At 31.5% G+C, this 13,935-nt stretch overlaps 1 protein-coding gene across 2 annotated transcripts in view; it reads right to left on the bottom strand.

Annotated features, from left to right (window-relative positions):
* Window positions 1-5,370: 5,370 nt before the first annotated feature.
* The window catches only part of LOC118196794 (uncharacterized), a 32,287-nt gene continuing 23,722 nt past the window's right edge, over window positions 5,371-13,935 (bottom strand). For both annotated transcript variants that reach the window (XM_035368258.2, XM_035368259.2), the window contains exons 5-9: window positions 13,693-13,741; window positions 12,232-12,312; window positions 9,245-9,352; window positions 7,906-8,041; window positions 5,371-5,762 (exon numbers count right to left, since the gene is read on the bottom strand). In XM_035368258.2, the coding sequence (XP_035224149.1) occupies window positions 7,911-8,041; window positions 9,245-9,352; window positions 12,232-12,312; window positions 13,693-13,741 (369 nt within the window). In that variant the 3' untranslated portion in view covers window positions 5,371-5,762; window positions 7,906-7,910. The remainder of the gene's footprint in view (window positions 5,763-7,905; window positions 8,042-9,244; window positions 9,353-12,231; window positions 12,313-13,692; window positions 13,742-13,935) is intronic.

Below are 13,935 nucleotides of genomic sequence, written 5' to 3'. Positions count from 1 at the left end.
TTGCAATGATTAGTTTGATCTTGAAACAGAGATTTATGAGAGAAACGTTCAAATGTAAATAAAAAAAGTATCTAAAAATTATCTCCTTTCCAATCTAGAGTAACAGCACATTAAAAAATCTAATATCGCTAATATGTGTTCGTAAAAAATTTCAAGGAAATGACGTTAATGCAAAAGAAGTCAAATTATATTGCTAAGATTTGCCTTAAATCAAAGAAATCCAATTGAACAAAGCAGTGTAAAAAATGGAAACTCCTCCATGTAGACTGTTTAGGTATGAAAGCCCTCTTTAAAAATATATTAACCTACAATATCCCTTTGATTTTGAATTGAAAATATAAATTTTATTTAAAAATTAGAAATACAATCTATTCATTTCTTTCGAAACTAAGATCTTAATTTCAGATGATTTCAATAATTTTAACTATTAATTATTCAATTGTGAGAATATTAAAGTTGGTTAAAATTTAGACATTTCCGAGTATTAAGCATTTGTTATTAATCTTCTAAATTTCGCTTCTAAAGAAATTGCTTCAGATTAATGAAATAAAAATCCATATTTTTTTATCTTTAAAAAATCCTTAGGACAAAATAAGTGCAATGAATTTTATTATCTGGTATAAATTTATACAGAAATTATTATTTTAAGCATTATTTTTAAACTTTAGTGAATACTTAGCATTTGTTTCTTTCTATATCTTTTAATAACTTACGTTATTTTTTAAATAAAATACAAAGTTACTGAATATAATTTGCACGATTTCAGATTCAGTGACGTAGCTAGGGGAAAGCAAGGGGATATCTGTCCCCGGGTCCAAAAGGCGCCAAATTGAGTTTCACCACTGCATTTTAACAAACAGGACGGGACACGAATTCTTCAGTTGTCCCCAGGATCTGAAAGCCCTAGCTACGCCTTTGATTTGATGAACATTGTTTGGCGTTTTATAAGACGGTATTAGTTGCTAAATATCAAATGATAAAGAATGGTTTCCCAATGCATACTCAGATGTTCTATTATAGACACATTGGATTTGTCGCCAGTACACTCAATGATTTGGCATTTCATAATTGACCTCCGATCTCACGCCATGCTATTTTCTTCTTTTCAAATATGTCTTAAAATGTGCCCTTGCATCATTTGCCCTAAATGTTTACAGTATCTAAAAGTCCACTTTATTATTTATCTATGACAAGAACAAATGATAAGCTAAAGCAAATGTGGCAAGGACTTGAGTATTACCTTGACCCTGTGTAACTAAAAGAGTTGTATGAAAACCTTATAATCAAACCTCGGGAGCATTTTCTTCCATTTCCTTTCTTTCATTTTGGATTGATCGGAAATAAAGCCCTATTGAAATAGACAACTTCGGAAAAGAATATTGATGCGTAATTTTATTTATTAATATAATCACTTCCTATGACTTTTATCATCCTTCAGATAACTTTTCCATCCTTGTTTTGAAGGAATCTTTTGCTTTTGCAGCAAAATATTTATTTTTTTCCCGACGTCCTGAGTACTGTGGAAGTTTTATCTATACTGGAATACTATAGTGATACTGAAAATACTATGCTCACCTAAACAGGTAATGACCGGAGAGGACACTACCTGAATTTTTAGACGGATAAATAAAAATATCTGTTACTAAGCTTTTGTTCAGGCACTCTTATAGTGTGAGACTTAGCATTATCCTGCTGAAGAATTCAGATTTGCGGATTAATGCAAGTCGTTCAGTGGTTGAAGTCTGTTAAAAATTATGAAAGAGTTTACAGTAGATATCGACATTAATAGTTTGATTATGTTCTAATACTTCAAAGTACATTGTATCTTATTTATCCTTCCTTACGCAGAATAAGAACTTCTTTTATTCAACTTTGGTTGTTTTGAGAGATTTAGTTAGACTTTTGCACTATTTTGTTTTCTTCATATCCTTAAAAATGTCTCCATTTCCTTCCTTATGGAAACAGAAGCGCAAAGCAATGATCCTTGTTGACGGTTTTCAGCTGTGAATTCATAAAGAACCAAGTATCGGGATAAGAAAACTTTTTACATTCATTACAAGTCAACTGATTCTGATAGACTGTTTTTTCCAAAACGAATTAAAAAATGGATTTGAAGTGGATTTAGAAGCCTTTTTTTCTTGACCTCTGTACGCATGTACATATATACGTACATATGTATCTTGCATAACTCAACGAGTAGCCGTAGAATGTTGAAATTTTGTACATGGGACTGCTATAACATGTAGTTTTGCACCTCCCGTTTCCGGAGTTCAAAAATGTTATAGAATCGATAAAGCTGCATTATTATCATTTGCTTTCGAAGCCTACGTCCAACAGCAAGTGCATATGATTATTCAGGCAAGGCCTATCCACGTAGCTTAATGGTAGAACTTGCGGGAAAAGGGGATGCAACGAATGAAAGATAACATGTGCATAGCAAAAATGCAACTTTTTATCTTTTCATTGCTGCAACTGAATTCCACAAAAATAAAACATGATCCAATATTATATTGTCAAACTCTAAATGAATATATCGACTAGTACAACAATAGCGAAGCCACTTCATCTCTGCTAAGTAGTACAAAATAACGCTCTTACTTAAAGCCCAGATGAGTACGAAAAACATGTGACCGTCTCGCATGTTCTTTCCTCAGGCAAAAACATGAATTTAAGAGTATATACAAAGGAAGAAAATGTTAAAGCGCCGTTCCCCGCCCGTAGATGGCTCCAAAACTATTGCAGCAGTAAGCTGAGCTTTCTTTCACATAGACGACGCAAATATCTTTCTCTTTTGGCAATGCCACCTTTCCAAATATAATTGTGCCTTTCAGGCGGAGTCACTGGCAATAAAGCAAGCAATCGCCAATGCTAGAAATGCATCTTTACCGAATCTCCATCCTAGACAAATGCCACACGCTATTTGTAATCCTCATTATAAGTCACCACTTATCCGGAACATCCAGAGCCTCCGCTTCTCCTACCATGCCAGCAAACTATTATCGTCATGCGTCTTATGGCTTAATTCTCATTGAGCCGGCAAAATTGAACTTTTTTTAATAGTTCCAGCGATATGTTTGTAAGTTGAGTTGAACATCCAGAGACGATTAAGATAAAACGCAGCTGTCCATATCAATCTCCGTTGGGTCAGAAACCACGTAGGACTTAAGGGCAATACGTTAGCGGATGCAAAAGCCAAAGAAGCAGCTAGCAACTGCAATGCTTTCCAGCACCTGTTACCAACCTCACCTTCCTATATGAGGATACAAATTGTAATGGCAGTTGTTAATAGCTGATAGAATGGATGGAACACCAGCGAGTGTGGAAGACGAACTTAAACCACATTCCTAGAGTCACCATGACCCGATTCTCTTCAGTTCCGCATCTTATTCGCTACATAAGTGGCCATGGACTTTTCCTTTCTTATTATTTTAAGCTTGCAATCGTAGATACATACATATGTGTATGCGGGAAACAGGGCCATCCATTTCACTGCTCTCCTTCTCACTGCCTCATTGCGTATTCAACTGCCAACAACTGACCTCAACGCATACAAGCGCTATATTCTCAGAACTCCAATACTACGGCGACATTTATGCAACATAGTCAACGTTCTGGCGACCTTAGGGCAAGAGACTGTTGCCAGTGAGTAGCAACTATAATCGTACTCTCCTTTTCTACAATTAATATTCATCCGGACTATAATTTGACCCACTTTCGAGCTTTTATATAGTATGTATATATGCGTCCTTTACTTTTATTTTCTGTACGTGTTTCTATGTGATAGCATTCTGTCTCTTTTAGTGACATACGTATTTTTGTGTTACGTGTAATTAAAGTGCAAATTAACACCGCAGCTTTCTTATATCTACAGACTTTATAAGTTTTCCCATCCAGTACTCCAGATGATTTTATCTTTTCGCACTTAGTCTGCCTCTATACTATGCAGTTTCTCAATAATTATCTGTATCGTACATCATCTTTAACATATACTTGCATCATAATTTTGTTTTAAGTCCTAGCATTATAATTTCACTAAGCTTGCTGTGTTTTATGTGCATGTGTACGTATATGTTCCTATGTGATAATTCAATCTATCTATACCAGTATGAATTACCGCTAGCATTATTTTGCAAATATTATATCTTACCATCTGCACCGTGTCATACAGCAGCAGTTTTGAATTGCTGTGCTTACATGTGCTTTATGGGCCCACATGTGATCTTTGTGTTTATAAGTGTTTTATGTACTTTATATAAGTGCTTGAATAACTGCATTCCTTTAAATGCGTTTATTATTTATTTGTTTATATGTGCATTCTGTATTTATAAGTATTGGTGAATATATATGAATAATTTCTCTTCATGTGTCACGTTTGTATCATCAGCTGTTCTCTGAATCACCAAACGTAACTAAATCAACAGCTCTTGTTTCACAATGTAACTAAAGAATATTTAAAATGAACTCCCGATGAGACGTCCTGTGGCCACAAGAGAGATGTGTGCCAAAGAATATGAATAGAAAAAGTAGGTAAGCTCGCGTAGCCATAATATGAAAAAGGCCTCGCTCGCCTCTGGCAACTTTAGAATCGAAGCCAGTATGCGATGAGCAAACTCGCAGGCTACTGGCAAAATTTATCCCCGAAGAATGTCTTACTTTATGCTCTGAAAATTAGCTGCTGTTTATTTCAAGACATTTTTATTCTGAAGAATGCTTTCCATACTTTTTTTTTTTTTTTTTTAGAAAAAATTTTCTTTTCACAATTTATTCTTTTCTTACTTAAGTATTTAATAAATGGTTACTACTGTATTAACATTTCTAACATAATGCTATGTTAAATTATGCCTTAATTTTAAATGCCTGTGCCATTATATTTCCATAAATAAATTCATAAATGTAACGTAATATAATACGAAATATAATATAACGTAAATAATGTAATATTAAATGTAAATCATTCAATATAGCACTGTGGTTCTCAGATAAGGTTCTCAGATGTTGCTAGCGGTTTGGATAGTGTTCGTAAATGAATTTCAAGGCTTGTCTTTATGCCTATAAACCTGTCGGCGATTTTCACATTTTCAGCTTAATTTTTTCGGTGCGTTGCTGTGTCGCTGAAGCTTTACTTCTCCGAATTCAAATTCTTTGGCTCTACAGATAATGATGAATGTGGGACAATAACTGTTTACCAACGTTAGCCACCAGAAGTTCCCGTCCTCTGTCACTTGACTTCTATAAGTCAATATGCTACTGTCAATGGGAAAAATAAATTTTTAGCAGTGTTTTTCTAGTAATTTATGATGCGCTATATCAAGTTCTTTAACACGACAACTGGTACAGTAGATGTTGTAGAAAATGTATGGATTCCAAGCGTTGTCAGAAATGTATATTTTATTTAGAAATTGAACACTTACAACAGATAAAAGAAATTACGCATGCAAGTAAATGTAATTTCCATCAAAGCTGCAACCACTTAACAAGCTAACTGAAATCTAAGAATGTGATACCATTCTAGCTTGCATCTGGAACTGCAAAGCAGGCACTGGAAATTTTTTTTAACATTAAACAAAATGCAAAGTTCAACTGTGGATATGGCGAAAATATAATCATAAAACGTACAACTAAAAAAATAATGACATCAAGTTAAATGCTAAAAAACACTATTATATTACTATTCCTTAACTTGGAAAATCAACTTTTCTCAATAATGCGTGTACTAAATAGTTCCTGTTTTTTCGAAGTAGAATTTTGTGACAGCATTTAACCTGAAAAAAAAAATATGATTAGATTAAAGAAATTTAACATCTGGGAATGCAATTGAAATGGCTATAATAATTAGGGAAAGATAAATTAGGTGAAATTCAAAATCAAAGAAATTGTCATTGCAACTAGGTTTAGAGAACAGGCATAAGCTCACTTGATTTTGAATTTATCATCTAAGAAAATTATAATTTGTGGTTGTTTAAAATCGCAATATCAAAATAAGAAAGAAAATTTATTGAACTACGAGAAATGCCGTTTAAAATGCTTATTTCATGTTTTGTTACTATTTATTGCTAAGTCTTATACTTGTTTTAAGATTTATTTCATTTGATTTAGAGGATAGTTTTTTTAGTGTTTCATTAATTTACTAACTTTTCATTTGTTTTACTATTTTATTTCATTTACCTATCATTATCATTAATTTATTAATATACTTTCATTAACATCATTACATTTTATTCAATTTTAAATCATACATTATTTATTAGCTCAAAGGAGCGGTAACCCAAAATAGCGCCTAGTCTCAAAACGGCATTTTGTGGCGTTTCACTATAAACGACGGATCACCTTTTAAATTGTCACCACCAAATATTATCGCCCTGTATTACATTTTAGTTAAATAATGAAGAATCTGCATGAATGTATGTATGTTTTTCGCATTGTGAAAAAATGACTGTACCTAGGGCCATTCGGTTTTGAATTATGTAATCCTCCACCCGAACATGGATACTTAGAAGCCCGAATTTATTTATTATCATTTTTTCAGTGCTCCTGACGGCTTTCCCAAAAGTTTCAAGCTTTTTTAATTTTAGAAACTAAGCTCTGCATATAGCTATTGCATGGCTTAAAATATCATCGGAGACTTTGCAAATTCACTAAATTCATGACTATTAAACCCCTGGGAATAATAGTACACTATAAGGACTAACTGAGTGTAGGCCATTTGTAAGTTTATGAATAAGAAATAAGATAAAGTAAAGCGCAGCCTGTGAAGACTGCGTACTGCTCGAAGTTGTAGAACATATTGCGCGTTTTATATAGAGCCGATAACTTGCCACTTGTACAGCAGATGAGATGGCGGCTTTATCTCACGTGAAAAACCTAACAATTTTTAAAATAACTACATTTAACTCGGAAATCATTGTCTCTCAAATAATTTAAAGTAATTTGAGCTTATTGAAATTAGTAATGCGAATTACATTCTAATAATCAGTATGGCAGCATTAAGAAATGAGGATATTAAATAAAGTTTCATTTGCATGCAAATAAGTTTAAGCTTAAATAAATTGTAATTTTATAAAATTTATTAAAATGCACACAATAACTAATAATTTACGATTATACATATGGAAATTTAAGTATTTTTTATTAAGTAACAATCAATTGGAAAAATTTTTGAAGAAATACATTTTACAAAATCTATATCTAACCATTTTGCGTTTAAATAAAATTAAAAGTTTCTCAATAATTTACTAAACTTTAAAGCGAAAATATTTTTTAATAATTTGTTAAACTGTCAAAATTTTTATTTTTCAAAAATCGCATTTTCAAAAATGTCATCCATTCTTCTGTTTGGATCTGTATAGCTTCAGGGCTGCTTAAACTTTTTCCAGTCGCAACCCCTTTTTATCACTGAGACTCCCAGGACCCCATAATATTTACGAAAATTTTATGGGACCTCATAAGCTTTCTGCAAAAGCGACACACGCGTGAGTGAAACTGTCAATTTTTCACCATTACTGTAATATACTATTACAGTTTTAGGTCATTAATTTCTAATCTTAGTACATAGAACAATGTGAAAATTTTAAATAAGTAACAGACGAAATGACAGCTTCGGAAAATAAACGTTTATATTATAAAAAGAATGCGTCGAGACGTTTTTCTTTGTCTGTACCATCTAATCTTTATCTATTTTCAGATACATTGTGTAAAAATATTTCGTAATTGTAAAATTATTATGATAAGTTAAATAAATATCAAAACTGCTAAAATTTTTGGCAACCCCCTGCTTTAGGTCCCGAGACCCACAGTTTAAGAAACTCTGGCTTTAATTATTTTAATTACCTCCATTTTTAAAACAGACATAATAGTAAAAATAAATATTATTAGTAAACTTTTAGCTGCTATTTAAAGGTTACTCACCTTCCTTAACTATTAGATCGAATATAATAATCCATCCCGACAAACACTCTACTTCTGGGTCTCACGCAGTCTTTCGTAAATTCATGTTCTAGCCAAGAAACTCCTAGTCTATTTGCATCATTCGGATATATATGACCTGTAATTTTAGAAAACAATGAGCAGATATCAAAGCGTAATTGTGAATACTAGAGATTTTTTTTTATGTTTCATATATCCTTTTAAAACTCCATATTAATCAACTATTCATATTATCAATTATTTCATATTTTAGTTAAACATCATATGATACATTTATTACTTGTACAGGTTTGTTACTATTTTTTCGTACCAGTTAAAAACTGGAATGAAATTTTATTTGCTAAAACTGGGTATTTTTTCTCCTGTTCCGCATTTCGCGTCTTGTTCTTTAAGACATACTGATACACTCATCACTAAAGAGTCGGAGAAAATAATAAATCGTAATAAACAGAACTTGTACAGCATTTTCTAGTTTCTTTTAATCCTTTTATTTCACTTAAGATGTTCTACAGACATTAGGCATTTCATATACTGATTGTCTCGGATAAAGTATCGAATGTGTCATCATGTCTCGTACGTACCATCATGTCACAGACATGCTCAGCCAACACGAAATCAGACTACTAATCATACAGTCGATATTACAGAGACAAATTTGAGAGAGCCTGATCAGTATGTTAATGTACATTGTTTTCCTGATAATTCTGGTGATCAGAATGTTAACAAACCAAATCGCAAAATACCATCACTATTTTGTGCTATTGCGAGTGTATATAGAGGCTACTTAGTGCCTCTGACTAGGTTCTCGGCATTTTTTTCCTCATACTGAAAATATGTTTTATTTTAGACTACTGATAGCCAATTAAGATTTATTAAGAGTTTCTAAATTGTATCTTTCTTCAGTATCTTACATATATATATAGAACAAACTTAAAGAGGATGTTGAAGTATTTAATTTTTGAATTTAATAGCTAAAAATACCTTGTTCCTCTGCGTACCACCGGTTGAGAATCGTTGCTCAACCGGTGGTACTTATTTGAGAATCGTTGCTCAACCGGTGGTACTTATTTGAGAATCGTTGCTCAACCGGTGGTACGCAGAGGTCTTGTGACATTAAAACTAAACAACGTTTTGATCAGTACCAACTCAATAACATTTTAATCAAATTTTGATCCCATTAATTTGCTCCTAGAAAGAAATAAATACGATCTTTCTTCCAAATGAGTGACAAAAGAATTTCATAACTTGAGATATGGCAGGCATGCGTAAGTACGTAAATATATGGTGCCTGAAATAATTCCACATTGTAATAAAAACTTACCAACTCCTCCTTTAAATTTTTGAGCAGATATCGGAGAAACGAATCCAAATGCTGTAAAATTTTCTTTCCCATCAAACTGACCGATCATTTCAAAATTATTATAAAATCCTAAAAGAAATCAAGAAAAATACATTATAAACAGTCATTAGGAAATTTTTTCCAGACCTTTTTCGTTTATTTGAAGCAGTTTTAAAGCATGCATATACATGTTACAATATCCATGATCACCTAAAATTCAACAAGCAATTAAAAGCATTTGGATAAGTTATTACATAACTACAATTTTCATTACGATATGTTATAAATGAAAGCGATCTTGAAACTATAAAAATTATGTGCCTGACAATGTTTAAAAATTATCAAAACCTTCAAATTACCGAATTCAAGCGCTGGGTGATTATATCATATAGTTATTGCTTTATATTGTGTTCGAACATTTGTTATTTTTATGTATATATATTATATTTTTACCTACTATGTCTAGGTAATTGTTAACCTTCAAAAAGAATTTTGTTAAATTATTCGAATTTTACAACGTGTTTTGGGGCTACAGATTTAAATGTAGTTAATAACTTGGAATAATATAACGAAATACACATTTGTGATTTTTTTCCTTCCAAGTAAAAGGTTGCAATTAAATAATGCTTCTGCTAATAATTATGGCACGAATTTAAGTGTACATTATTTCTGTAAATTTTGTTATATGATTACAATTTTCTTCATGGAGCATAATATAGCTTATAAATCAATTTCGCTATCATATATTAGTTATTTAAGAACTTGCTTAGGTTAATAGTTTTTAAATAAAAGAAACGCCTTTGAGGGTTAAAGCAATCAATAAACCATACTATTGAAAATGCAAATATGATGGGTCTGCAATCGTAAGAAACGTTTCTTCCCATCGTCTACTATTGAAACATGTTAATCCAAAATTTTGTGATATTCCGTACGCAACTGCTCGCCTTATGATGTTCTACTTAAAGAAAAAATATCATTTGGAGAAAAAGCTAAAACTCACATTCTAACGTAAATAATTATTTTTAACTTAAATTGTAAAATACTCCTGATTTGTAAATTTCATCCCTTATGTTATGTCAAGCATTTATTATTTTACTCCCGAAAGCTCTCAGATTTTTATGTAGCTTAATTAAAAGGGAACTACACGAGGATTCGAAATTAATCTGCTATATTAAATTATATATTATCTGAAGTTATGTTATCCTTTATTATTAAAAAATTTTGGGTTCTCCATGAACTTCGTTAACACAGTCAAATAAATTTAAATTTCTTCGTCATATAGAATAACTGCGTCAAATGGACTTAATTCCATAAGTCAAATAAATGAATGCATCTTCTGTAACAATGAAATTGCGTAATTGAAGCAAATAAGCCACCAAAACTCTGATTTTCATTTCGAACTACAGCAGACATTTTGCTAATAGTTTTGTAGTTCACAACAATTTTTGAACACATAGAAGCTGACTTTAATAATCACTTAATTATCTTGCAACACAAATACTAAATATTTAACCCCACTCCCTGTAGCAGAATAATAATTTCAGTCAAAAACATTATTGTGACATTAAAATAGCTGAAACAAGTAATCTGATTGGAACATAAACATAATTTAAACGTACTTGAAACATGAAAAATCAGAATTTAAAGATCAAAATAAAATTTTAAAAAATTGTATTTTTACCTAAACTTTATTTTATCAAAAGTGTGCATATACTTAAAGAATTTCAAAAGAAATCAAAACGCTAACAGATCAATACTCTGCAATTTCCTGTAAGTTATACTTGCATTCTTTTCTGCAATTTTACTAACAAAATCACTCAGAATGACCCTCTTTCTCACTTTGCAAACTGATAGACTTAAAAGATAATAAAACTAAGATTCTTATATTCTTTGCCTCTGGGATATATATGTAAGATAAAAAAATATATAAGGGAAAATTCTAACTTTAATTTGCAATAGTCTCTAGAATAGCCATTTGGAGTTAGTATTTCCTCTTTCGATTCTAGATATAGTAACTACTTATGGTAAATTGCTCTAAACTGCATCATTTTAAAATTAATCCAATGTCATATGATTTTTACATAACGTTAATGACGCGAATAATTTTGAAAACTTAAAACCACAAGAGAAAAATCAGTCTTTCCGAAACTTTCGTCTTAGACATGTCGCATTCAATTTCTGTTTTCTTTCTTTGCTTCGTCCCAAAAGATGTAACGGTTCCAGGATGGCGCTTTTGCATCACCTTATCTCTGTTGGCGACTGAAAATGTGTATTAATGAGAACAAAAAGGAATATTAAAACAGGACATGACTGCAAGCTTCTTCTTCATACCATCTACTTCCAAACTATTTCAGCAATTATACGCCAAACTCTGTCATTCCATGAAACATTTCTCTGTTCCGTTGTGACATCAGTTTCTATATCATTTTCATCATATATATGAGTGTGTGTATATATATATTAGGGTAAATATTAGGTGGTCCCCTCGCTTCTACATAACATAATATATATATATATATATATATATGTACAGATGCATAAAAGAATGGCAATATTTAACCTACAGTATCAAAGATGTAAAATAGCTAATTCCGAGGCAAAGAGTTCACATGGGCGGGATGAAAGCGGAAAGAATCAAAATGATGATTTATTAATTTATAATTTCTTTCTCATTCTCAACCATAACGGTCTTAGTAAAATCTATAAGGAGAACTATCTATATTTATAATATCTATAATGAACTGAAGAATGAGAAATCTCAGTCAACAAAAATTGATTAATTATTTATTGAAGCAGTTTCAAGCAAAATTTAGAACTTATAGTTCTAAAACCTATTCTAGAGCAAATAAGCAAAAACAAGTAATGTAATAGAAAAAACAAGGAATGTTAAAAATTAACATTTTATTAAAAATAAATAACGAGAATAAAAATTGGAATAAATTGCAACCCCTATATTAACCCTAAATTACCTCCTGCCGTTCTGTTTCCATAAGTGTTTGTAACATTTAAAATATCACCAATGCCTGATATCCAAGCTCCTTTAACTATACCTGAAAAAAATAACAGTATTAATTCTCTCACATAAAAAAATTACTCGAAACAATATCCATATGAATTCTTAAAGCAATATATTTATTCCTGAAACAAGATACAAACACGTATGAGAATTACGTTAATGAGGAATACGTTTAAAATCAGCTCAAAGCATTGCATGTCATACTTACCACTCATCAACAGAAGAAAAAAAATGACAATTCTGTCTGAAATCGTTTGATAAACATTCATGAAATAAAAAATAAAACTTTAAAAAAATTCTAATTCATAAATACACATGTTCAAAATTAGAGAAAAACTATAAAAGTGATTCTTAGGGTGCAAAATCTGTTCGAAATTCCACAGTGGTTAGTATAATTATTTAAAGTAATTTTAAGAAGTTAAATACAAAAGCCCACAGCTGTCTAGTTATTTGTAGACCGAATATGCAAATAAGGATACAGATAATAAAAGAAAATATGTAGTGTTTTAAAGTGGTTAGAAGTTGTTTATCATATCTGAAATACGTCATTTACGTGAAGACCAGCCGCGGCAATTGATTAAAACAGTGTCAAACAAACTCAGTTATCTGTAAAGAGCTGAATTTTCCCCAAACTGTGATTTCAAGAATTTGAAACTGCGTTTTAATCATGGGAGCAGTTAGTCATCTTGCTTATCAAGGTCATTCGAGAATAATTGCAATGCTGACACGAAGAAACCGTTACACAACCGCCAGATAGGGAACTTCTCAATAATATCTTGCTTTCAGATAAACAGACCTATAAACCGTAGTTTTAAGGCTTCGTACATATAAGGGTTTTGTAAATAATAAGGCGTAACAGTCATTACTAAGTCTGTTCACTCCTGTGTAAAAGGATTTAAAAGACGTAAGGAAGTTCAAGTTGCGCATGCACACGCTGGCTCAGCAAAGCAACTGACCGAATGTCAGTTCATGTTTGTTTTGCTATGATGAGAACGTTTTTATAATAAGCTGACATAAAATCGGAAAACTAGAGTATGTAAGCAAAATTCTTAAACCATTTTTGTGAAAGTAACAAGGTCTGGTTTCCTAGCAACGAACTCGGCTTATACAGTGATAGCAACCTCTCGCCTGGATGAAACCTCAACTTTACGTCAGAAGATCATTGTACTGTATCTCGCTTTCTTTGTCTTCCAAGGAGCTTTTAAGAGAACATTTTAAGGTGGAACATAGATAAATGGAGTCGAGAACTGTTCATGAAATAACATCACACCATCTCTTTTAATAGAATAATATTAAAAGAGAAAAAACCTCGCCCACAACTCTAATCGCTCTTTTATCTACTGAAGTTTTAATCACAAAATATAACAGGAACATAAATATTTATGCAGAATTAAAATGGGGAGTCTATAATTACCTTCCATGGCAGGAGAAGATACGGATGATTCCACTGTGACTGAAGAAATCTGAAGGAAGAAAAACGTTGTACACAATGCAAATCAGTTATACACCTCAATTTTTTTTTTTTTTTTTTTTTTTGATTAGAAAGGCCTAAATTTTTTACTGTATAAATTTCCTTTTTCTTTATGTATTTTGTATAAAAGTTTTTTAATCGCACTCTTTGATTATTTGTTTCAGAATAGCATTTATATTTTTGAGG

The sequence above is a fragment of the Stegodyphus dumicola genome, chromosome 7 (assembly GCF_044657685.1).
Source record: "Stegodyphus dumicola isolate Sdum_Otavi_A_Nest chromosome 7, ASM4465768v1".
Taxonomy (NCBI): domain Eukaryota; kingdom Metazoa; phylum Arthropoda; class Arachnida; order Araneae; family Eresidae; genus Stegodyphus; species Stegodyphus dumicola.
Note: the sequence above shows the minus strand (reverse complement) of the source record. Positions and strands in the feature narration are given on the sequence as shown.